Raw genomic sequence first — 26,312 nt, 5'->3', positions numbered from 1 at the left:
GGCTAGACATCAGGAAGAGGTTCTTTACCGAGAGGGCGGTCGCACACTGGAACAGGCTCCCCAGTGAAGTAGTCACTGCACCAAGCCTGTCTGAATTTAAGAAGCGATTGGACTGTGCACTTAGTCACATGGTCTAAAATTTTGGGTAGACCTGAGTGGTGCCAGGGGTTGGACTTGATGATCCTTATGGGTCCCTTCCAACTCGGGATATTCTATGATTCTATGATCCCTTGGATGCTGTTCAGTGCTGCCAGGGAACTGCAGGATCCAGGCTGCAAACAGATCTCGTAATCACCTTTCACCTCACTCTGACTCCAGAGGGTGCTGCCAAGGCTCCCCTGGTGGTGGGAAGTCAGATAAAGTTCCAGATCCTCGCTATGAACTACATGGTTATATTAAGTACTCAGGTGTAAAGCCTACTTGTGAAAACAGGACGATAACAGGTTTTCATTGTAAATGTAGAAAGAGTCCTGTTGCAATGAATCAGGCATGCCAGGCTTACCTGCTCTGTAGAGGCTTTCACTGGCACTAACTCATAAATGTAGGACTGCAAATTATGGGCTTGTCTCGGATATGCAGTCATAATTCTTTCTCACTTCTGCTGGGTTTGTACCTCACAGTAACAAGCACATACTGCTACAAGTAGGTCACGAGCAAACTTAGGCAGCGAAGTCCAGGGACCTGTCTGTGAACAACGCCTGCAGAGTTGGGTTTTGCATCTCCCACACGTGACTTGCAAGCCCTCTGGGGATGCTGCTGCTGAGCAGTGAACAGGACTCTGCTGCTGGTTGCTGCGTCAGCACCCACAGTGGTGACCTGGAAGCCAGCTCTGCACTGCTTGAAGCAAGCGTGCCATTGGGGTCCTCACCGACCCTCAGCAACTATGGCAGAAGTCACCAGTAACTAACCTGATCTACAACCTACTGTCTCAGGCAGACAGCCGCAGCATTTCCTGCACTGTCTTTATTCAGTTATGAGACCTGCTGACTCCAATTGCCCACACAACCCCCAGAGGCTGTGGATTTGCCCTTATTAGAATGGATTTTTAAAAGTTAAGATGGAGCTCAAACAAGGCTGAGGCGAGCTATGTGTAAGCCAGATCCGAAATATAGTTGGAACACCACCCCTTAACTGGCTGTCCAGTGTCTCCAAACCAAATTCTTCTTCAAATGCCTTTTTAGTTGTTGACAGAAATTTAGCTCAAGTATAAAACAAATTGAGCTGCTTTTCAAAATACACTTCTGTAAAAAGTGGAGGTGGGCATGCAGAAAAAGAACCATCGTTGTAGCTAAATGTTTGAGTCTCTTACGCAGCAAGTTCTCAAAGGGTAAGACAGAAGGCAGAAAGTGAGGCTACCCAGTGGCCTCTGCCAGCATCTTTTTGTGACGTGCTTTTAAAACCTGTAGGTAACCACCCACTGACAGCATAACTGTGTGAAACAGTCGATGCTATTTCTGGTCATATCCACTAGGTATAGTTTTCAGATTCCTCCTACAGTATTGCTCCAGATACTGATTTGGACTAACTGAAGATACTGGCTTTGTGTGTTAAGTTTAAAGTCCATTATAGGGAAGTTAAAATAAATTACGGTCTTCACAGAAGTCCCAAATCTCCTGTCCCCAGCTGTCAAATAAAATGATAAAGCAAAATATTTCCCCAAACAATCTCACTTAGAAGTTTGAAAACCAGCTGCAGTGTAGAGGATTATTATTATTTTTTTCTGATATGAAAAACTCAGTTTCTAAATTCTAGACCAGATTGTTCTTGACTGCCTCTTAGGGAAATTCAAGATGTACCAAACAACTCCAATGGCACTGAGGAGAGCAGGGTGTAAGCAACAAAACACAAAGCAGTACAAAAGCCTTGAATGTTCTATTTAAAGTGACTTTATTAAAACATTGTTAATATAAAATGTGACCAAGTACAATTTTCGTTTTTGTAAGAATGTTTAATAAAAACATACGAAAGAAAGAAGGAGCATCAACTCTTGTCAAAGCACAGGAAAAACCTACCAGGATAAGTAAAAAGTTCTGCAGCATGTTCTACCAGCTGGTCCCAATGTGTATTAGGGTAGAGTTAGCCAATGGAAGAGACAGACAGCCCAGGTTCTTCCTTAAGAAGCTTCAGTGTAGTCAGCAGAGATTTAATATAACGCTCCTCAACAGTAGGAGGCTTTGCTTTAAGATCTGCCACTATCAAAGTAAGATTAGAATGCACATCTTTACATTGGATTTAAAACTTTTCAACAGCTGAATGCATAGAAATTAGATTCAATGGTAAAGGTAATATCCAGGGTTAGCATTTGTCAGCTTCGAAAAGAAGGTGCAAGTCAATAATAATTAAAACACCTAAGGAGGTTTTGCTGAAGTTGTTCTAAGCTGCATTAATGCTGGATGCTTGTAAGAAATCCTAAAAAAAGGGCAGCTAAGAAAAAGCCAGCTGTAAAGCGTAGGCCAACAGAAACAATGAAAGTATTTTGTGAACTGCTGAATGCAGAGACAATATCCCGAATTACAGGAATTTGTACATCTCAGGAAGGATGTAAGGAAGCTTTCAGAATTCTATAAGTAAGTCTGTGCAATGGCTTATACTCTGGCAATCTGCCCCCTTAGCTACGAAACCTTTTAAGAAAACACTTACTAGAAAAACTGGAGGTTTGGGGCTTCTGTTTTTTAGGGGGTAGGAGGGCAGCTTACAGCATCTTCCTTGATCACCAAGTTAAGTTTTAATGCTCTATCAGCACACAATGTTTGTTCGGAGCAGGCGGTACAGCAACTGGAGGCGAGGACTCTTCCAGTACATTTCCAACCCTTCTTGTAACAACCTCACAGCAGGCAGAAGAGAACCCTGCAGCAGCCGGTTCTGCACATGGAGCTGCCATGGGCATCCAACCAAATGCCAAACGCTAACCCACGAGAAGCCTAGCACTATTACGGTCTAGTAGATGGTGACCTTCTTTTAGCTTTGGCGGGGACCCGCGAGAGCCGTTAGGGCCCCGTGTTTTGCCTTCTACCCCAAACAAATGCTACGGGACTATTGCTGAGGTAAAGGGAAGGTCAGACCTTTGGCATCAGAGCAGACCACCCGCTGGTTGTGCGTAGGGGAAATTAAGGCTTCAAGGTGAGGTAAACACAGTGAGAGTCAGTGTGTAAATCATGCTGCATTTCAGAGACAACAGACTCACGCGACAGCTAACCTTGTTCTCTACATTTAAAACACCACACAAAGATCATTCGAAAGCGCAACTGCTGAGGGCCACCTTGAGATGCCTCTTTGCACCTCGGGAACAAATGTAACCCAGATGTCGAATGCTACCCACCAGGAGGAAAAAGCACCAAAGTTGATAAGTCCTTGAGACGATAAGCTGCTTAAAAAAACAAAGAAGCCTCATACAGCTATGACCTCCCATAAACATAGTGGTTTCCTGACACAAAGGTAAACCACACTCCAGCAGTTACCAATGCTGTACATCCAGCACTACTGGTAAGAGTTAGGCTCTAGCAAGGAGGCAGAGAAATCATTAGGCTTGTGTTCCCTGAAGACAGTTTCTCCCAATCATAAGGTGTTGTCTTGTTTCCCTTCCACCCCCAAGTCTTTAATCCAAAGACCAGAAACAGCCGTCATTTTCCCAGGTCATTTTTCTAACACTCTTCTGGTTAATTTAGCAGATTTGTAGGGTACAGACACAGTGCTTCTTTGGATCCATCATTTTGGCAATGCCTTTGCCCTCTTCAAAAGAAAAGTATTTTCAGAAAAGTGGTATAAAAGTTACTTTCAAACTAAATGAGATAAAGAAATCAATACAATTCTTCTGTATGCGTATTTTTCATACTGTTTTTGCTAGTTATCTGAACTATGGAGTTCTTTGCTTATTTGGAACCATTGCATATGCTATGCTATGCTATGCTATTACTTACAGGCCATGCTAGCAAAGTTTCAATTGAAAATAGCAACCTGTTTCTGTAGGTTCCACTTCTTGGATGTGGAGACTCATTTATTTCTCTTTAATGTGTATTTGGTAACTTCTCCCACCTTCTCAATACAGTGGCTACTAAAAAAATTTGACAGATTTTAAAAAATAAGTCCAAATGAAACCACACATCTATCACTGTTTAAAAAAAAAATGCATCTGGTATTACAAAAGTTTATACAAAGGCAACATTTAAGAGTTTGAAAGTTACTTCTAGAAAAAGACACAAATACTAGTAAATTAACACACAAGGAGAAAGATATTCCACTCCTTCCCAAAATTGGTTTGAACTATTTTGATGCATCTTTTACCAGTTGTCTAGAAAATCAAAGCCAGTCTTCAAGATAACATTGCTTGTACTAGTCTGCAAGAGAAAAAAAAGGAAATACGATGTGGTTGTTAATTATGGTATTACAAACTCTGTACTTGACTGCTTATCTGCAAAAGAAAGCTTAAAATGTTGTCTGCCACTATTTCAAGTCCTTCACCTTGCTCTAGCATGCGTAAGAACCCATGCCAGAAAATGCTAGACATGAAGATACACTCACAATGGCCAAAGAGGCAACTCCAGATAAGAAAAAAATCCTTGTAGTGGTCTGCAGGCAAAATGTTATTTTCTCCCCATGGGAAAACTCATAAACATCAATTTTCAGACTAGAGTGGGAATTGCAGAGAATGAAAAAAAAAAAACCACCACAGAACGTAGGCATTACTAATTCAAATGGATTGTCTGTTACAGTGACAGACAGCTGCTTCCAGAAAACTACATGTTTTAAACCCTGTTGACAAGTTATTTTACCAGGCTTTCAAGAACATGCTTGCGCCTGCAGCACTGCGCTGCCAGCCATGACGTTTAAGGTGATTCCACCTTTCAGGAAGACTGCTCAAGGGACACGTCTGAGTCTCTAGAGCCTCTTCCTAGACTATGACCTATCTTCATTTCCTCTTTCTGGAATCTCTTCCCTGTTTGGGGGAAAGAATCCAGAAAGGAAATGAAAATTCTTTCACGGATCCTTCGCTGCTACTCTGCTCACATTTTGACATGGGAGGATTGTTTCTGCATGGAGAGGAAAAACAGGCTTTTCAAACTATTCCAGTTGGCTAGAAAACATTCACAGAGGAATTAATGCTGTACAAATCACTAATTTGTAGGAAATCATGACAGAGTCTTTATCTAAAATTAAAGAACTACTGCAGTCACAATTTGTGGCGAAACAGCTTCAGAAGTGTAATGCCTTAGCTCCAGGAAAAAAAATAATGAGTAAACATAGGGCTCCAAGTGCTGAAGTGGCTTAAGTAATGTTCTCTCCTAAGTGCTGCCACTCACTTTGCTTTCAAGTATTTACCTCAGCCTGCATCTTTCTGACCTTACATCATCTTGTTCGGAATTTAAACAATCACCAGTGTGAAGATATGGTAAGAGAAAGCTACGTGACATGCTTGAGGTGTACAGTAATATGTCAGGCGTATGCCTGAGTGCAGTGCTACAGATCCCAAACAGAAACGCATGGCTTTGTTTCAAGAACGACTCTCCTTCTCTGCTTCAGTTTTTAGGCTTCACATCTCTTTCTTCTCCTTCCCTCACCATGTCATATCCTGTTGTTCCCTTTCTTTTCTCACAGGTCAGCATCTGCTTTTTAAATAGCTCCAACAGTCTATTGAGCTGCTTAAGGATATTTTTTGTTGTTGAGCTATTTGTTTTTCTTTAAGAGAAAGAAAAACACATTCAGAAGGCTAATTTTGGGAGCTCATTCCATTTCCATTTTGGACTTTAAGAGAAAATACTTTTGAAAGCTGCCCAGCTGCTTGGGACAAAACACTGGGAAGTGGCTGTCGGAGAACAGCTGAGAAACGAGCTCACCATTCACTGTTACGCTGCATGTAGCAAGAAAGTAGCCTAGATTCTAGTTTATCTACTATTCAAGTTGAGCTTTTTCCAATAAGTGTTCTGCTGTTTCAAGAAAAAAATAGTTTTTTATTTTTTTTTATTTGATATAGTAAGTTCTTTACCCTAAACTGTTAGGTAGCTTGCTGTCAGTCAGCCAACGGATGCCATGTCAGTGTTTCTGTTATTATATCCAAATGATGCCCTCATCCTATGAATTTTACTGCATTAAAAAACACTTGATTGAAACAAACAATAGCAGTTAACATGTTGGTTATATAGACTTCCCTAAAGTTGCAGGATAAAAAGCCAGCAAGCTTGGTTATGGCTTAATGCTTTATGGAATTCCTGATCTTCCAGAATGACCTTATTGTATTTTAATGTGTTATATTTGTTTTTAAATTTAAGGATCGTGGATACAGCAGTCCTTACCTGTCCAGGCATTTGTGGATCTGAAAGTATAGTACCATCGTTATCCTCCTTGTTTGTCCTAGAAGATGCCAGGTACTGCGGTGGGTCAGGAAGAAAGAAATCATCTAGAGAACTAGCAGGGAGTTGAGAGGGTCGAGGTTTCTCCCATTCGAGAGATACAGAAGGTAGATTGGGGGTCACAGACTTCTCTGGTTTAGTTACACTGGGCTTCTCGGCTTTCGCCATCTCCTTTGGAGCAGACTCCTGTCTGCAAAAAGAGGGAAGGGGTTTCTCTCCTTTCTCCATGGACTTGATCTGGCTGGGCGTCAGGGACTGGAACTCAGACTTGTCTCCTTCAAACTTTGAGCGCTCTGCATTTATCTTCCAGAAAGAAGACTCCTCATCCTTTCTGGGTGCTATCAACCCATCAGAGCCAGGGGTCTTAGCAGCCTGAGAAGGTTTAGGGACTTGGACACCAGGTGCTGCTTTAAGTGGCTGCCTCTGTTCGTTTTGCAGCTGGGCACCACCTTGTTCTTGTATGGACAGAGATGCAACGCTGAACTCCATCTGACTCTGTTCAAGGTTAAAGGAAAGAAAAAAGAGTATTTCAAAGCCCTTCATAAAGACAGTTTTGAACTTCTGATCTTGATGTGTATAGATAACACCTTTACCAACAGCCAGGCAACTCCCGCACAGCAACGCTAACTCATTTTCTCCATAAACGTCTATCTTTCTAGCTACGTTATAATAACTAACAGAAGACTGAAATGCAAGCAAACGTAGGAGTCCTGGACCTGCTGTAGAGGAGAGAGAAAACAATCATATTTGCGTTACTCAGTGCCACCCAAGATAGAAGTGCATAGCTTGCACGGCTCTAAAACATTAGAATAGATGTGGATGCATCTTGAAAGCTACAGATGTTTTACATGAGAAGATTAAACAAAAACACATGTGTTTTACAGAGCAGTTGAAAAGGCCGTCTTCCAGTAAGGTCTTTGATACCGTTGGCAACATGTTACAACTCCATCTACTTCCAAGATAAAGCATTAGATGCAACCGGTACGTGTAACAAGCAGCTTCTACAATTCTAATGCCTGAAGTACATCTCTGAAGTAAGAGAAACACCTCCAGCAGGTCCAGTTCAACACTTACTCCAGAGCTGGTTTGCTTTTACTCGCAATGAGGATAGCTGTACTCATTTCTGAGACGTTATACTGGGTCAGGGAAGCAAGTGACCACAGTTAAGGCATGAAACAGAGCTTGCAAGAGCCACCTAAAAGTCCGCAGTACCACAAAACGTTCATTTTGCTTACTGCCACTTCAGTACTCTTGATCATCATTTGGACACTCTTTAGGCTAATAAAAGTTAAGCCTTATTTCACCCTGAGGAACACACAAGTGTTCCTGTATGTAGGAATAATGCACCACAGCAAGCGCCAGAAAAGAACAATGTCATGCCTAGTATTTTGTTTGGAAAAAGGAACAAACAATGCAAAAAAAATTGCATTTACAGTTAGAGCTACACTGTTGTCATTATGGGCTTGATTAGTTTTCAAAAAGCCTAGAGGACATTTCAAATACTATATTTTGCTGTTAGCTATTGATAATTTCAAAGTTCATTACAAATTTGTAAAGTTTTCCCAATTCTATCTCTTTCCCGGCCTTTCCTGAATAAAATTGCAATAGCATCTGCAGACCTAAATTTAAAACAAGTCCAAACTGCTTATCATTTTTACTAGAAGTGTTTGAGACCTATGTTATTGTACATGTTAAGTTCAGATGGACTCTAGATCTAGGACTTGCACACCTAGTATTTAATATTCAGAAACTTCTCATCAAAGAGCAAATGTTAACCCTGCAACCGATTATTTACAAACCAAATTTGTTTTGAACTGTCAGCAGCTAGCTACACATACATGAATCATGACTTAACTTCTGAAGTTTCTAAAGAATTAGATACCTCGGGTATTTTTCCAAGGTTATAGGCAAGGAAGCACCAGGTTGCATGCTTCCATTAGGAATATACTGTGTCATCAAATGAGGCAGAACATAAACATGCTGTGAGCAATTACAGCTCGACTGGAATCAGGTGAGTGCAAAAATACATGAGAGTCCTTACCAAAGAGCTCAACTCCCCGCTCCACCCTCAGAAAACAGAGAGGGAAACCACAATGCTTTATTTTTTAGTTTTCTTTTCAAACCCAAAGTCATGACTTAAAGTTAAGAACAGGAGATAAATTCCGTGTTAAACCATCTATGATTGCAATGATGCTGAAGATTATTCGCAGTGACTGCCATTCCCTATGTTAAATTATAGGGATTCATTTCCCTGAGGTCACTTGGCAATACTATTGAATTGAGATTTACCACCCTGAAATTAAGATGCATTAAGACTCACAGCTGCTAAAATCCAAGCTCAACACAAAACAAAACAAACGAAAACCCACAACACAATATAAAGCGGACCTGCATTTACCCAATGACAAAAGAAAAACGTATTTTTTTGGGTTTGTTTTTCCTGCACCTTGGAAGACTTAATTCCTACATGACAACCTACTTAAAACAGTGCTACTTTCTGTCCTTCAGCAGTAGCCTTTTCCTTCTTCTGCGTAGCCTGTCCCAAGGCTTACACTAGAGATGACACCAGGTGAGGGCCATCACAGGAGCAGTTTCAGTAAAACGGTTCCTTCCTTCCTCAGCTCAAGAGAGAGGGGGTCAGTGCCAAGAGCAGAGAGGGGCCACCCCAGCCCCACATCTACTTGATTGGTGTTGGAACCAAAATCTGGGCAAAACACTGACGGAAGGGAAGCGCGGGCCTGTTAGATCAAAAATAAGAAAAAAAAGCAAAACCACCAAGATGGTTTTGCCCTTCAACAGTAGCAGGATACACAAATAACGTCAGGTCTCCTGGAAAATTCTTATGTTGTGGTGCAAAAGCCACTTCCTGTGGTCATGTTGTATTTCCTCTCTCAAGAGCCCAAATGTCAGCTGAGAGCTCTGGTTTGGAAGCAGCGGGCTGCTTCTGGTGACGAGGAGAGCGTGGCACCACAGCAGAGCTTCGGGCAGCTTTACCCTTTCCAACCTGCTCATCAATGTGTGTCTGGGAGAAGATATGCTTTTGTCTTTTAGAAGGGAGACCTTGCAGAAGAATGGAATTACATTATTTTTGTATTTTCACAGGACTGTGGATGAAGCAGTCATCCCAACCCAAAACTGACTCTGGGGAATAATGTACCAAAATAAGACCACAGCTTGAGTAGCTGAAGTGTGAGATTAAATCTAACAAAAAATAGAATCTTGGTTTAAGAAAGAAAAATATCTGCTTCTCAGTTTGGACACAGCTTTTGTAATTTTGCTCTCAATTCCTGGAAATTTTCATCTTTCAAGTGGTGAAGGAAGTTTTTGAATATTCATTAAATCGGTTTTCTGTGTAGATGTTCTGTCTAATTTAAACTAAATCTACTTTATCTACAATTGAAATAAAAAAGAGCTAACCTCACCCTTCTTGGTCAGTCTCTAATACCATATTCACATATGCACAGCTGCGGGTGACCATACCTTGCAGCTTCACAAGAAAGGCCCACATGATGTTTAAGATCGCATATTTGTGTCACAGCGTACTTTGGAGATCAAATAGTTCACAGCATGACACTTCACATGGAATAATCTGATTGAAAATACTTCTCCAAGAGTTTTCTTTACCCCACCAAAGAAGGCGAACAAGAAAAAACCACACTGAAAGCACAGGGCCTCAGCAGTCTGTGCAAGCAGCCCCGTGAGGTCAGATGTATCCTTCTGCTTCCCAGGAGCTTCCGTGGGTCAGTCACAAGTTTTCTATTTTCCTTGAAACATATGATGTTTCTATTTGACTTTAAAAGTTATTTAATATGTCTGAACCCCTGAGAAATGCTGGTGATGAAAGAAAATGACTAATACGTAATATCTTTCAAGTCACAAAATTGGTAATAAAACACTAAAAAAAAAAAGGAAAAAAAAAACAGAGCAGCAGATAATTTCACACAGAGATAGAGAAGACTCATCTGAGAAACACTCAATGCAGAAACCTAAACCATGAGTACTACTGTGTATTCTAACAGGTAGCTAGACACTAGAAACGTGAGTTTAACTGGTGTTTTCCTCCCAGTTTCTTAAATCAGGTTGTAAATTGGCAATTGATGGCTCAAGCAGGAGAGGGAAGGAGGCGACTGTTACTCCCCCCAAATAATTTCCTTTTTCTTTAAGTTTGTCAGTCAGAGGAATATCTTGGTGCATGTTTCTTCTTGCCCCAGCCAGACTCATGGCAGCAGCTATTCTAAAGAGAGCTGTGCTGTGCGTTTGCTCTCATGAGGCTGATGGTGCTGCCGTGAGCTGAGGCTGGGCGGTTGAGCATTTAGCAGCAGAACTGCACTTGTGGCGGTCTACCAACAGTCTTTCTGGGGAAACAAACCCAGAACATTTTGATAAGATTAGATAATCAAAAGAAAATTGACATTTAGGCACAATTTGGAATTCCAGAGATTGGTTTTCAATCTCTTTCATAGGCTTTGTATGATCTTGAATAAGCTGCGATTTTTGGACTTTAATTTCCCAACTAAAGAATAAAATCAAAACACTTCCTTTCCTACCATTTGCCCAAATTATATTTCTGGAAATTGTTCAGCTCCGAAAGTATCTCAATAGTTTATAGACAGGCTAGTACAGTCCCAACTGCAATTTCTATGTGTTATCACATTCAAAAAAAAGCTATTAACAACAGTAGTATTTTCAATATTGCCTGCAAGAGCAAGTAATTCTTAATGCATGAGACAGAAAGAGAGAGAGAGAGAGAGCAGACAAACACACAAAGTAGTACTTTGAGGCAGAGTAAACTTAGAAGTCTGCTGTTACTGTTTTTGTGTTTTAAATCTTACCCCTCTGGTCCCAAACACCTGCAAGGAAAGGGTTAAAGTAAAGGATGCTTAGGTCTTGGATCATCTCTCTGTCCAATAGATTAAGGAGAAGCAATATTCAAAACTGTAGTTTTTAGGAATCTCTGTATCCATCTTTCCTTCAAAAGACCATGGAAAAGCATCTATCAATTTTATTTATTGGATTAAAAACATTGAGACCTAACTTCAGTGTCCCTCAGGAGGGAGGGATGACCCACCAAATCATAAAACCATCTGTATATGCTCCTGGGAAACAATGTAGTCTGAAAGGGAGGAACCACACACTTCAGGAACCTAATGATTTAATAACACTGTATAGAATCACGTCTCATTCCTAAGTCTATATTATAAACAAGATGACCACAAAGAACCCAGGAGCTTTTATTTTTGTTTTTAAGCAACTTATTCACTCATCAGGAATGTGTAGTATTTTACTAAACAGACACGCAAACACAGCCAAAACAAATAGTTTTGCTTGGCAGCCTGAAAAATCTCAATCGTTGAGACAAAGACTGCAGAAATGCTGTCAAAAGCAACTTGTTTTAAGCACAGCCTGATATATGCAGAGGTAAGAAAGCGAAGATAAAAAGATGACTTTAGAAGATGACTTTGGTTTGCTGAATGGACAAAACCAGAATAAACATGGACACAAAGTAGTTGCAGTTTTTGCTTTGTTTCCTGTGCACACAGTGGGTGTTTTCAGGAGCTTTTCAGAAAGAAATCCTTAGGTCAGCAGAAACTAATGGCAAGGGCAAAAATAGAGCAAAAACAATCTAAGTAATTTTAGTCCATACCAAGAGATTATGTGGAAGATGCACAGCACTTAGCTTCAGGGGAAATTTCATGATCTGGACACAAGTTTGTCACTCTTACTGGTGAGCCTGAGCAAACTCAGAGTATCAGTACCTGGTATATGCACGGTTTTACACTCAAAAACAGCTGTCCAAAGGTTGATGCAGGTGACTGAATCCTTAGCCAAGAACAACTGGCCATGCAGATTAAAATAAACTTTGAACACAGCTACTATTATCACAGTTTATTTTTTTCTTTTGCTCAAGAATTGAAACTCAACAGTAGTCTTGCAGCACTGTTGTTTTTTTCAAATATCTGTAGTCCAGATAAAAAAGGGGAAGCAAAAACCCCAAATCTCAGGCATCACTCTTCATACCTTCCAAGAAAGTATTGCCGTTTATGCCAACTCGATAAAAATAACTGCACCAAATTATAGGTTGAAAAATGAATCTAACATCAGGCTACTAAATAAGGAGGGAAAAATATTTTCTGCTACTTTCTTCCTATTCAAATAAATAATAAAAAATAACAGCTAGGACTTGTACAAGTCAGGGTATTGAAGACTGCCTTTGAGTTTTAGCCCTTAGATATAGGAAACACAATTTGTATAATACCATGTATTTTATAATAAGTAGTACTTTTCTATTTTCTTTCTAAATCATTGCTGGAATTAGATCACTGAGACAGCAAACAGATTACTGGAGGGGATTGAAGCTTGATGCTTTTTCTTTCTGTCCTTTTTTAAGTATCACACCTTGAAGGCTTTTCTTTTCAACTAACATCTGAGGGGCTGCCGTAAGTAGAAGAGAGCTGAAGGAGGAAAAGTCAGGAGTTTTTTAAACAAACAAACAAACACACACAAAAATGAAAAGAAAACAAACAAAAACCCCACACCTACAGCAAGGACTCTCTAAAGCTACCTCTACATCTATTCTAGCTGTAGCAAGACCAACAATTTTTTTTCGATGAGAGTGTGTCTGTTTTAAATATCTGGAATGAAACCTATTTTAGTTAACAGCATGAATTAGAAATAGATTCCAACTTATTCCCATGCTGCTCTATGTATTCAATGTGTTAGCTGAGGCAGCAGACTGAAATTATATTTTCTGCCCACTACTAAATTAACTAAAAAACAACAACAATAGCAAACAACACAGAAAGTTCTGAGTTCAGGAAAAGCTTCACAAATTTTATTTCCAAAACCAGGCATGATTCTCGTTTTCCATTTGTATCTTGAGGTCCGTGCCGAGTTTCACTGAATTTTTACATCAAACAGACCAAGAAACCTCAAAGCCTAAACTCAGCCAGAATGTCAGCTTTCATCTCACTTAAACCTGAAGCCATAAATAGAATGACCTAAATTCACAAACCTGGCTTTAGCTTCAGTTAAAAAAACGTAACCCACATTTCATGATGTGTTATATTCATGAGGGCTCCACCCATGAACCAAATCACTCTGTCCAACTCTGTCCTGAGCTTTAAAATGTCACTTTATTTGCAGTGCCATGAGAACATGTTGCTTTTTAAGTGATTTTCCTTTTGAGAAGTGCTACAGTTTTTTATGAAAAATATGAGATCCTTCAAATGCTGCCTAACAGCTAGCTCAAAAATTTATTGTTTCTATTTTTTAACCTGCTAACAAAGCAAAGAGGTAAGACAAGAACTTATTTGAACAAATGACTTCAAACAGCTTAAAATGCTAGAGACACTCATATGCATATTTGACATGAACAACTTAACCCTTACCTCACATTTGTGTTTAAAATGAGAGCACAGAAAATTTACTTTTGACAGAAGAGAGGTTATCGGGTCCTCCAACTGCATTCTGTCCAAACTGAAAGCAATTTAGTACACTGTTCTCATGGTAAGTGGAACAGCCACGAAATTAGGGAATTCGCTGCAGTAGCTACTGTAAGAAAAATGTGTCCATGCCTAATCAGCTGGAAGCAGCATTTTCATCACTGCAACAGCTGAGAGCAGCTCCAACTTGCAGAAAACATACCCTCCCCTCTTCTCTACTGTTCTCACTACCCTCTCAGCTGTCCTAAAATAGTTGTCCTACAGGCAACTACTGATTTCGCTACTTTATATTTTTCATACAGTCTCAGTGTTAAAAATAAAAATCAAGCCTATCGGCTTTACTGATTTAAATCTCTATTTTCTCCTTCTCTGCAAAAGTAGACATTAAATGTCACATTCCCTTCCGTAGGTAACCCAAAGCACATTCGTACAAAGCTGCAAGAGAATGAAGGTATTCCGTCATCACAGGCAATAATGCAGACAAAACAAAACAAAACAAAACAACTCTTCATGAGCAGGAGATCAGGGAAAATAATATTATAGAGAGAACAGCCCGTCCTGAGGTAGAGCTAATGAAATGGGAAGAGCCTGATAGCCTAAAATAACAGTGGGAGATCTGGCTCACAAGACTGTGAACATGCATCACAACATAGCAATATTATTCAGGCTCACTCAAGCTTTTTTGCTGTTTCCCCATGCTGGACTGACAGCAAGAACATTTTCTACTGAGGCACTACCTCATGGAGAAATTGCGTTCCAGTATTCTCCTGCTGAAGTACTGGTTAGGGACAAGATCAAAGAGTAAGCATGAAGTGAGACATCAGCCTTTAGAAGCAGGAGACGCAGCAGCTGAAGGGTTGGGCTGAAAGACTGCCACAGCATAACGAGGCACTGGGAAGAAAACAAAAGGAGGAACCCACACAAAGCGACCAACCCACACACCACGAGGCAGGACAAAATGGATTCTCTGGAGCTTTGCTCAAGGAAAAGGTCGTTCAGCTTCTCACCCTGCAGCCGAAGCACAGCTTTTATCTCTGGTCAGCAAGGAGGGAAGGGGAAAGCCAGAAGCACATCTTGATCAGCTGAGACAAATAATTATCCCTAAAGCAACCTCCCCCCACCTCATTTTTCTTCAGCAGTCACACGAGGGTTTGCATGTCATTCTGCGATCCTCCATTCGTTACAGAAAGGCGAGAAACTGGAGCATCATCCTTTACTCTGAGACACCAGGAGGACAGTAGAAATAGTCTTAAGCAGCAAGGGAAAAGCCACAGGTTGGGTTCAAAAAAGCTTCACTAAACATACAAGCATTGAAAAGACAACTGCCAGCTAAAGAGAAAACCCATCTGACCGCAGGTACAGCTCACCATGGATCACTGGGCAGCGTGTTACAGGCAGCACCATCTCCAGTGCAAGTATTCGGATGTTATCAAATCGTATCAAGGCAGAGCCTGGAAATATGACTACATCTGCCATGTTCCCAAGACTGAGTTTTGGGGTTTGCATCAAAAAGTACAGGAGAGACAACATAACTGTCTCCAGCATATGATTTATTTCTCCTTATTGTCAATGAGTTCCACGCTCTTCTCACTATTCTTGACTGATTCACCCAAGCTCACGCACATTACAAGCCTCTCTAGTATTCTCCTAAAAGCCTGTGGCTGCTTCTTCTAAGAGTCTTGGAAAGACAGGAGGGCTTGACTGAGCTAGCTGGCTCCCACCGCCAGAAACCCTCCTGACCCAGCTTATAACACAGTTTTAAGGCCCCTGAAGACTGGCGATGGTTTCTCTTGAACTGTAGCAGTGTAGGCCGCAGGGATCTAGGAGCCACAGCAAGTCATAGGGTAATCCACATCTGCGGAGCGCAGATGGGGTGCTAGCCAGAGGCAGTGACCTTGAGCAGGAAGGCTGACAACAACTTTAGGGCTGGGTCAACTGGATTAATTTAGTATTCACTGGCATTTCCAGGTAATTACCCTGCATTAGCCTAAGATTATATACGTAAGCTCATACATGATAACTACATATTTCAAGGGCAAAAAAAGGAAAGTGGGGGAAAAGCAGCTTTCTCTGGCAGATAAATCCAGAAAACAAAAAGTCTGAAATGTGTGATTAAATTAACATGGCCACCATACCCAGCTGAGAAAGGCAGTGAGCTGTGCTTTCCCACTAGAAACATGGTACAACTGTGTGTGTTTCCTCACACTGCAAGTTCACAAACATGGGGAAATCTGGCTCTACTTCAGCCTTATGAGAATCCCGTTGTAAATAATGCTTTAACAAAATATCAGGGGCAAAGTAAAATATATATATATGTGTATATATTGTATATATATTATTATATATATATATAAAACCACAACAGAAAAAAAACACATTATTTTTGAAGGAGCTGCCTTTTGGAAAGAACGCAATGCTTTCAGCACAGCCCTAGGTGAACAAGTTTTGTTACATTCTACTACATAACAAGAAGATGAAGCGTAAGATAGTCTACAAGAAAACAAAAAAGGAACTTCTAATGAAGTTACTAGATATATGTACCTTTCTCACCCCATTCCCTAACTACTTTATTCCTGCCTTCTAAACTGAAATGCAGTTATGCTTACACAATAACTGACGCATGTTTTCAAGATTAAATTTTCACTAAACATGGAAAATTGTTTTGAAAGTTCGCTGTGAAAAAAAAATCAAATAATTTGGAATGAATCAGTTCTACACCTGCACTTGAAGTCAGAACATTACAATAGAAAGTACATCTTGTGTTTAGTACACCAGCCCTGTTCCATTTGAGTACGGTCACTTTACACAGCTCTCATAGAATCAAGGCGACATTGGCCTATCAAGTATCGAAATGAAGATATTACAAAAGCAGAAGGACCAGCATCAAATGACAAACCAACATTAAAGATAAAAGTGCTGCATATTCACCTTCGTTTCCCAGGAGAACGGAGCCGAGTGTTCATCTTGCCAAGTTATGTCCTGAAATAAAATTCAAGAATGTAAAAATCAGAACAGCTTTACCTGCTCAGAAAATCACACAGATAACATTATGTTGCGCTGCTGGAAGCATAATCACCACCACAGAACTAGCTAAAAAGTGAGAGCACTGCTTCTACATGTCACTGACTACATTTTAAGACCGACTGAAAGCAAGTTCTCTGAGGGAACTTACTACCAATTAGTATTCCAATTTAACCTGACAATTTAACCCAAGTATATGAAGATTTAACGTGGTCTAAACTTCTGGAAATGATTTCTCTATAAATCGCTTTAAAATGTATTATATCTCCAATTTTCTACTCTACATTCTCCTCGGTGGCTACTAGCAACACACAGGGACAGAATTAAGGAGAGGAGCGGGGGCCTTAGGGAAATGAAGTCCCAGTTCCCCCGCTCCACAGATGGAAGAGCGTGTGTGCAAGCAGGCAGCCTCGTGGCAGCAAAACAGCTGCACGTCCATCCCTCCAAGCCACAGCTGGGTCCGGCCCTGACAAGATACAGCTTTATGCACTTTAAGAACAGTCGGTTCAAAGTACTTGGTGCTGTTCAAGCAAGAGTAAAAGCCCAATCTGAATCCAAGAAGAGCCATTCTGGGAAAGTACTGTGAGGTTTCATGACTAACGGAGACTCTGGTCATGCGTAATGCTGCAAGAGAGTGGTTGGGAATTCATTAAGAGCTCTGAGTGAACTCTGCTGGTTTTGATCATTACTGGATTTCAGCTTTATTACTAAGGCCAGAATGAGTAATGGAATAAAATTTAAGAAGCTGTTATTACAAAAATAATCCCAATTTGAGAAATTCAGGTAATCTCTTCACACATAGCACGCTCTCCGGAAAGACACACAAACCACATCAAGAAAGAAGGGGTGAAAAATAAATAGATACGCATTGTGCACATTTTTTCACAACTTGCTATAAAACGGTTGCACTTTTAGTCCTAGTCATGGCTGAGACTTATTTGTACGTTGGATGCTCATGCTGGCCAAGGTAACGAGATGCACCCTCCACACTACGTATAATGCTGCTTTGCCACCACAGGGGAGGAACAGGAGTCAGAAGGATGGCTGGGTGGATGGATGGATAGATGGATGTAAAAAGGCCTGGAGTAACCATGCATAGGGAAGGAGAGGACAAGACCTGGAAAGCTTGTTTCACACTTCTAAACAGAACTAGACTGTGTTTTAAGCTAACTACTGCTCAGGAATCCCCCATCTAAACATGAAAACACGGCAATCTCCAATTCTTTCTCACTTGTGAAACACCGGGTTTCTAGCAGCAAAGTGTTTGTGGTATATGACAGTAATCCCTCACTCTTTTGTGAGGATATACAAGCAAGATTCACCTGCCTAATTCTTTACTGGCCAAGATCTTAGCATCTAGGGTGAGGCTGGATGAAAATACTTTTGAAATCCAAAGAACCGGGCTGATCAGAGACCACCTGAAAGGGAAAGCCTGGGCTCTGCTGGACCAACCATTCTGACCAAGAAGGAAGTTTGACACAGGAAATTAATTGCCACAAACACAAGTGTAACACTAGGTTCTCTCATTCTAGGAAGCGGATACTCTTATTTATTACTGTTTAAGGGAAACAAAGTGAGTAAAAGTCTGTTTTTATTGTCTGTTCTATCAGTATTTGCCCTGTGCAGTGCTGCCAACCGCATGGGAATGCCATAGCACTTAGGGGGCATGCCTTGCAGCAGGTGAGCTGACAAATTATTTCAAAACCATTTTAGAACTGGATCTTTCACATCTGAAACTGGCAGAGTTGTAACCCCATTTCTGAAGGATGCACGACAGGAATCACAGCCCAGAGGGAGCACGTGTTGGAAAGAGCATTCAGTGAGCCCAGCTGCTGGATTAAGTCCAACGCACTGGAGGTAGGACTATAATCCCTGTGTCCACGTGGGGTCTGGACAAATTAGTTCTGGCCTTCAACCACAGCGCTAGAGGATACAAATGAAGTCCAACAAACTCCCACATGCTGTCAGGGAGCCTCAGAGCTCCAGATGTTAACAGAGTTGTCAGTGTATTTTACCTCAGGAGTTTAAAGGAAGCTTCGTCTTCTTGTCAGAAGGCTCACAGTTCACGAGGAACTGGAGAGCAGGGGATAAAAAACTTAGTATGAGACTGATCCCAATAATAAACTGGGACAGATTGTAGGTCAGCCAGCTGTACACGTATGGGTGGTTTAAATGAGCTACTATTAACTGTCAGACATTTCCAGTGGAAAACAACAAAGGGAAAACTGTGTTGGGAATGAGGAGAGCACATTAAGCCCAAACAGCCCTTGTAAAGGACTATGATACAGGTCCATTTATGCAACATGCAAAGCAGCCACAAACCAGTCCTAAAGCTGGCAGCAAGGCATGGCCATGTTGTCCTGGATCCCATGGCCATGTTGTCCTGGATCCAAGATGGCCAGTTCTTTCTTTTCCTGTATTTGGGACAAGTACAGACAGCACTGGGAGGAGATGCCTCTTCACCCAATGTTCTCTGCACATCCTCAACTCAGAGAAGATGCTGGTGCTGCTGCTGACAAAACACTGCCTGAAGAGGGACAGGAAAGCAGCATGGGGAAGAATGAGTGAACGTATGACATTGCCATACACCAGGACAGACAACTCCCTACAGAACGGAGCAAGTCAGCTTTCCACTTAGTAGAAATTGTTGTCTTCAACAACCACTGAACTTGTGGGCACATAACTTCAATCTCCAGCTTAGGTAGACAAAACACTCCCAAAATGAACTAACGGTATTTTGGTACTGGTTGTTTAAAGGTTCTTGTCAGAGACAAGGCCTAAGACTTTGCTGGGTAATTTCTAAAGACGTAAGTAGTAGACACTTGTTAGGCTGGAGGAGGTCCATGAAAGAAAAGCACAGATTTTCTTTCTTCCACATAGGGTTCATTGTATTTCAGGCTCCACTTCCCAGCACACTTGCACTTCCCAGCCAGTAAATCTGAAGAGCTTTGCCCTTATTGAAGAGGTCTTCCACTGGATCTAGCAATCTATTTCATAACACGGTTTGGAGCTTCAAGGAGTTGATGTCTGTGGTCACCTGAAGTGTCCTTGAAGGTAGGATTAAATAGACAGTTACCACGTTCTGTCCACTGTCACAGAAGGGAAGGAAGTTTGTGGCCTCCATCTCTTGTGCCTCAGAGGACACGCAGAGGACCAAGTGAGCAGCAGGAGAACAGCGCAGTTCTGCCGCTTCCTGTCTGATGTGCCTGATGCACGTCTATCACCAACTAAATCTGAGAAAGAATTTTGCTTTCTGTGCAATAAACAAGTTCTCTCATGCTTGAAGAAAACGGGAGCAAAAACATACACAATTTTAATATTCACAAAAGTAAATGGAGTGAGATTTTTTCCAAGAAAAAAAAAAAAAAAGCTTTGAGGCTATTTAGCATCAGCACGGATTAGACGTGATCCATATCTGATCAGCTTTTGTTTTCAGCACACAAAGCTCTCTTCCAGAAAGAAGCCAAATAAATAAACTTTTGTTCACCAGCGTTAAAGAACCCATTTGTAAGAAAGCAGGCCTCATGCAACATATTTCATAGCTTAAAAAAAAAAAAAAAGGCGGGGGGGTAGAGAGAAAGAGAGGCAAAAATCTGGTCATACGCTTGACTTCAACAACCAGCTGCAGAATATATTAGAAAGATTCATATACTATGCTGGCTACATGTAGGCATTGTGTTGCCAAACAGCAAGAGAATTTCGAAATGGAAGACACTGGGAGAAAGATGCCAGGCTGTCTGACACAAGCGTTGCTCAGAGCAGCTGACAATGACCATGCCATCCCAAAACTACCATGAAATGCGTTCCTGTGCTGGCAAATGCATCTCAGAAGCATTATCGGAACAGGACTTGATGGTTCTTGTGGTTTAACTGCACTCAAAAATTGCACTGCGTTTTTTATTTAAAAAAAAAAAGCACAAATCTATAACAGACATTATATTAAAGCTATTGCTATATTCAGTACTTGCTGCTTTAAAGCATTTTTAAGTAGGAGATAAAAGGGTTGATCCTTTGGCTTGGTGTCAAACTTCTTAAGGCAAAGCAACACGAACACAGTACCCACCTTCAGGTAGGTAAGTCAAGCTTCCCTATTAAAAGATGGGATGAAACTACCAAAACTCTCTTACCTGTCTATTCTCCGCATAAACTATTAAACATTTTCTAAATCACATGGCATTTTCTTCAACAAAAAGTTTAGTTACTGTTACTCCAGTTCTTTGAATTGCTCAGTATCTATGGCATTTTCTTCAACAAAAAGTTTAGTTATCATTAGTCCAATATGCCTTAAAAAAAAGAATTAAAGATAAAAATAATCAGGCCTTGAATCTATGTGCACGTCACACTTGTGGATAAACAGGGGCAGTACGGAGAGATGGCAGAATTTGCTGTAAGCTAAATATCTAAACTGTCCTGCACTAAACTAAAGGGGGAGGATCCAATGGCATCAACTATCAAGTCAGATGCTTAACACAATTTATGATGTATTTCAAAAATAACCCCTTTCTATTACATTTACATTAAATACTAAATTCTACTTCCAGATTTTTCTCTGCTTAGTTAACCCTCTTTTCTACCAGCTGGAGAAAGACCAGCATTCGGAGCCTTGTTAGGGAAGATGAAGCTCTGCTTGAAGCTTGCAGCATCCAAAAGCCCTTGGCCAAAAGACGTAGACTGTCTGGACACAGGCAATGATGGTGAAGTGACAAACAGTTTCCTGTTGCGTCCACATGCAGATAACAAGTCACTTAATCTTCAGCAAACGGGACAAAAAATCTTTCATGGGGGTGTAAATGACCCTGTTAGCCTAGAAGAGACGAAAATATATGCTTGACCTAGAGCACATGACTCTAGAAAAACAGAACCCGAGAGGCAAGATATGTTTTTTGCTAAGAGCAGGTGTTGGAAAACAGCAAGGTCTGTGACCCCATCACGGATATGAAGCTGGTGTTCTCTGGGGCCTGTTTCAACTTGCAAGTCTTACTTGACATTGTGAAGCTGACGGTGGACACGTCAGTGGCTGCTGTTTGTAGTTAGGTGCATCATCACCATGACAGTGTGGAGCACGTAGGTAGACGTCAACCGTGCTGGGTGCCACCCAGGCAAACCGTGGTAGTGAAACAGTGGAGTCAGGGGGCCCGGTTCCTGTCCTTCCATTTCTCTCATCGAGCTTTTTGTAACTTTTTAAAGTACGCTCAGTTCTTTGACAGCAGGATGGCATATTAAAAAGCAGCACGTGAGATTCACAGTGCACACACATCTTCTGGTATTATGTTGGGGTCTGGCAATGCTGCAGGGAGGGTGAGGTAATGAAAGGGAAGGAGCTGTGGGACTCAGGCAGTTCCAGGCATTTGTCAGCAGTGATACATGGTGCCACAGCACTCTGGCGCTACGACACAACTGGATCAACACTACAGGATGCTGTGGTCCTGCCTGCCACCGTGCATCTATTTTCTGTCACAGCCTTCCCACGCAGGCAATGTACTGAAAGATGTTTTGGAAATGTAAGAATGCTTATATTTTGAGAGCTTGCAGTCCTGCACTAGAAGTTCAGGAAATCAGTTTGGTGTTAGAAAAGATCTATGGGAAGAGGTGGGAGGAGAAAGAGGGAACGAACCGTCCAGAAATATAATATATACCACTAAATATATCCTCTGTACCAGCTTATCGAAGTGGCCACGTGCATTAAAGTGGCAACGAAATGCTGACTTCTGGCTGGGTAAATCAGTATTTTCAGCATTCATCCTTACTTTGCTTTCTCCCAAGTCCTCCAAAATACACAAGAAGAAGGAGATCAATATTTCATGTTTAAGCAAGCACAAGTAGATCTCTGCAGATTTCAACAGTAGTTACCAGGGAAGATGAGCAATGCTTCTGTGGCCAAATGTGACACTTGTGGAGCGGGTGTCAACAAGGACATTGTTGGACCAGCACACTCACGCTGTAAGGGCTGCAATATTGATCAGTGGTTCTGGGGTATGCAGGCTACTCTCTGCTTCCTTACCTCAGGATACCGTACACCAAGAGACAGGGACAGGAGCCAGGACCAACCTAACTGCCCTACGAGCAAGTGCTAGGTGACCGTGGTACGTGCAGCAGCTACAACTTACAGACGGCTCGGTAAGCTGTCAGCTCAGAAGGCAGCACGGTAACAGAGCTCCGTAGGCAAAGCGTTTGCAAGCCTGGAAAGTTGACCTGTAACAGCAAGGCACTGGCCACGGTGGCTCTGTAACAGTAGGACGCGGAGGAGCAATTACTGAGCCAGGGCAAATGTCCAAAAAATCAGGTTGGATGCCAGAAGGGGAGCTGGGGGAGAGGAAGCTATCAGATGAGGAGCCAGGAAAAGCTCCAAGGCTCAATAGTGCTATTGGAAGAACTAAAATGGAAATGGAGGATGCCAAAACAAGTGGAATCTCTTTCTTCAGAAAAGCAATCTATATTAACTTCAGCTTGGAAGTCAAGGAGGAAGTCAGTTGAGGCAGATGCTTCCAAAATTAAACACTTTGCATCAAGTATTTTGATGAGCCATGATTTCTTTAGTTAATGGTTACAAAAAGGCTAAGGACAACATTATTTGCATCATAGCGATATTCTGGGGGAAGAGGAAAAAGAAAACGACTTGCCAAATTTCAGATGGACTCTCTAGTTGTACTTTTGTTGAGCAGGAAATGATTATTTCCATATGGTACAGCACAACAACCTACTACATGCTTTCTTTCCTTCTGGATCCACATAATTCAAAGCAGAAAGCACAGCAGAGCTGTCTGAGACCGGGAAAGCTGAACGCATTCAGTTTCCACAGTCATTAACCTAAGTCCTTTCACAAGCAACTTCAAGTTTAGGTTTCCTTTAAAGACTGATTGTGCAAGCCAATTTGTCCATGTCCTTCTGTACACTCTTTTTCACCAAAAGTGATAGTTTATTACCAGGAAATATCTACCCAGACTTTCTGGTATCGCTGACTATATAAAACCAAACATGAGCACACATTGCCTGGCTCTAGATGCGATGCGTGTGCTGCACATTGTCCTACCTTCCCAGCACACAAGGCACAGGCAGCAGCCTTCTACCACAAAGCCAGTTAGGAACCACGATGCCTCAAACACTTCTCACAAACCTTAGTGCACAAGATACCAGTGAGGTAGCTAAAAGAAGCACTGCTCAATTTAAATTGGATGATTACAAGTGCAGGAGCAGATTGCCTTGTTCTGGTAGCAGTCACGTAAGTTAATTGACAATAGATCACTTTAAGAAATCAAATGAACAGAAGGGGAGATATTGGCTCTGTAATCATACCAAGACTTAAAAACAAAGCAAAACAAAACAAAGGAAATCTCATACAAGGAGTAAGAGGGATACAGGATGTGAAGAGCACCGTTAGGTCTTCTCAGATAATTATTAGTCCTTCTTCACGGGAGCACACTCCGTACAGGGACCAGCTGCTCCAGACCAGGTACCCTCGTACCTGTGCTCTCCTGGAGCATCTGCCACACTTTGCCATTAAACAGGTGGCTCTCAGGAGCTTCAAAATCCATACTTTTTGTCATCTATCTTTCCACACCCTTGTTTTTCCTGGCACATAACATGGAAAAGGCTACATTTTCTAAGGTGTCAAAAATACCAAGAGCTGGAATGTTTTCAGCGTTGTATTTTTAACCGTATCTAAAATTAGGAGCAAAAAAGGAAGAGATTTAACTCAGGGTAAACATTCCCTGCACTCCCTTTCCAGCAGGGGATCACGTCCAGAGCCAGCCCAGCCTTCGGCGGCCGGACAACTTCGGGAAGGCACTGCCACCGACCTCCTCTCTAAGCCTTTTTTTTTTTTTAATAAAATCCACTCCGGGATCGCTCCTGTTTATCTCGGACAAACTTCGGCGGGCTGCCTTTAACCAACGCCCCCCGCGTACAGCGACCACCACACCCCGCCCTTGGGCACACGCAGCGGGCAGGGGGCGAACAATACCGCTCCCGCCCCTCACCGGGAGCCCCCCGAAACCCGTCCCTCGGCCACCGAGGACACGAGGGGCGCCCGCCCTGCCCGTCTCAGCGGGGCTCGCCGCCCCGGCCCCTGACGGCCCCGCCATGGCGGAGCCCCCTCAGGCGGCCGCGCCCAGCGGGGGCGGGCACGAGCACGGCGCGGGCCCCCCGGCCGCCGCCCGCGGGTACCTCGTCGCCGAAGCGCACCAGCTTCTGGCCCGTGTTGAGGCGGAGGCTGGGGTAGGAGGCGGGCGGCGGCGGCGGGCGGGCGGCGCCGCGGTGCGCGGCGTAGCGGGCCTGGACGTGCGGCTCCACCAGGCACTTGTCGATGATCTCGTCCTGCTGGCGGGGCGGCAGCCGCTCCCACTCGGGCCCGTAGCGCTCGCGGATCCGCTCCTTCTCCGCCATGATCTTGCGCGCCATGGGGCTCAGCGAGGAGAAGTAGCTGAAGCGCTTGCGCTCCCGCTCGTCCAGCGGCCGGTTGCCGTTCATCACCGCCGTGCGGGAGGCGGCGATCGCCGCCGCCATGGAGGCCATGGCCACCCCGCCGCCAGCCCCGCACAGCCCCAAGCCGGCCGCGCTCGCACGGCGGGAGCGGGAACCGCCTCCTCCCTTCTCTTCTCTTCTCTTCTTCTCCTCCTCCCTTCTCCTCCCTTCCCTTCCCGGCTCCGCTCCTGCAGACACCGCCTCCCCTCGCTCCCTATAAACGCCGGCCGCCGCCCCCCAGCCCGCCTCCCGCACGCCCAGCGCTGCCGGCCGGCTATCGGCGCTGCCGGGCTCCTGCCTCGCAGCTGGCGGCGGGACCCGGGCAGGAGAAGCGCTCCCGGCTCCCAGGAGAGCCCCTGCGGAGCCCACCCGCCCCGTCCCTGCCCCAGCAGCAGCGGGGGGCGGCCCGCCTGCCCCCGGCGAACCCCCTCATGTCTTCTACTCCCTCACACGCACCGGCCCCCCTGGAGGAGCCAGCCTGCCCCTTTCGTCCAACCCAACAGGCTCGGCAGGTAGCCGCTCGAAAGCAACTGTGTTATGTGGTAAAATAAACCCCAAAAAGTCGCAGCCCAAGTGTAACGGCTCCACCCATTAGTAACACGGAGCGTGGTGGGGCTGAGCTTTGAGGATATACCCCAAACGCCAGAATAAAGGCATCTCCTACGGACTGAAACTGCTGGTGGCTTTTTATTTTGTCTTAGGTGTGCTGCCAGAGGAAGAAGAACGCTCTCTTTCAAATGTTCGATGAATTAGGGTAAGCGAGGGGTGGAAAGTTGGGGAAGAACAGTGGCAGTAGTGCGTGTTCACTGTGGCACAGCACTCCTGTTACTACTGCTTCTGTCACTGAGATTAGGGAAGACAATTGTGGACTGCTGATTTTCCACATAGCACAGGCCTCTTTCATAAATTATAAGGGATTTCTGACAGCCACAGCACGAGTCTGCTCCTGAGTTTATGAGGTAGAGCAAGAGTACAGTACAAAACCAACATCTTAAAAAAAAAAAAAAAAGTTTCATTACCAAACTGCCCCCCTTTTCTGAAATGT

The 26,312-nt window shown here is 43.0% G+C and overlaps 1 protein-coding gene across 1 annotated transcript; it reads right to left on the bottom strand.

Annotated features, from left to right (window-relative positions):
- Positions 1-1,868: 1,868 nt before the first annotated feature.
- C3H1orf198 (chromosome 3 C1orf198 homolog) lies at positions 1,869-25,466 on the bottom strand. The gene is made up of 4 exons (XM_035538676.1): positions 24,971-25,466; positions 16,715-16,765; positions 6,288-6,839; positions 1,869-4,334 (listed from the first exon to the last, which is right to left on the bottom strand). Exons 1-4 carry the CDS (start codon positions 25,316-25,318, stop codon positions 4,278-4,280), a joined length of 1,008 nt encoding a protein of 335 aa, XP_035394569.1. The 5' UTR covers positions 25,319-25,466; the 3' UTR covers positions 1,869-4,277.
- Positions 25,467-26,312: the final 846 nt, after the last annotated feature.

This window comes from Cygnus atratus, chromosome 3, assembly GCF_013377495.2.
Source record: "Cygnus atratus isolate AKBS03 ecotype Queensland, Australia chromosome 3, CAtr_DNAZoo_HiC_assembly, whole genome shotgun sequence".
Taxonomy (NCBI): Eukaryota; Metazoa; Chordata; class Aves; order Anseriformes; family Anatidae; genus Cygnus; species Cygnus atratus.
This window is presented reverse-complemented; position numbering and strand designations above follow the sequence as displayed.

Excerpts from the sequence above, each read along its gene's own strand:
- C3H1orf198 (XM_035538676.1), bottom strand. The coding sequence starts at position 25,318 with ATGGCCTCCATGGCGGCGGCGATCGCCGCCTCCCGCACGGCGGTGATG. Across the intron at positions 16,766-24,970 it reads TGGTGCGCTTCGGCGACGAG|GACATAACTTGGCAAGATGA; the intron begins GTACCCGCGGGC and ends ATTTTATTTCAG. Across the intron at positions 6,840-16,714 it reads CGTTCTCCTGGGAAACGAAG|AGTCAGATGGAGTTCAGCGT; the intron begins GTGAATATGCAG and ends AACCTTGAACAG.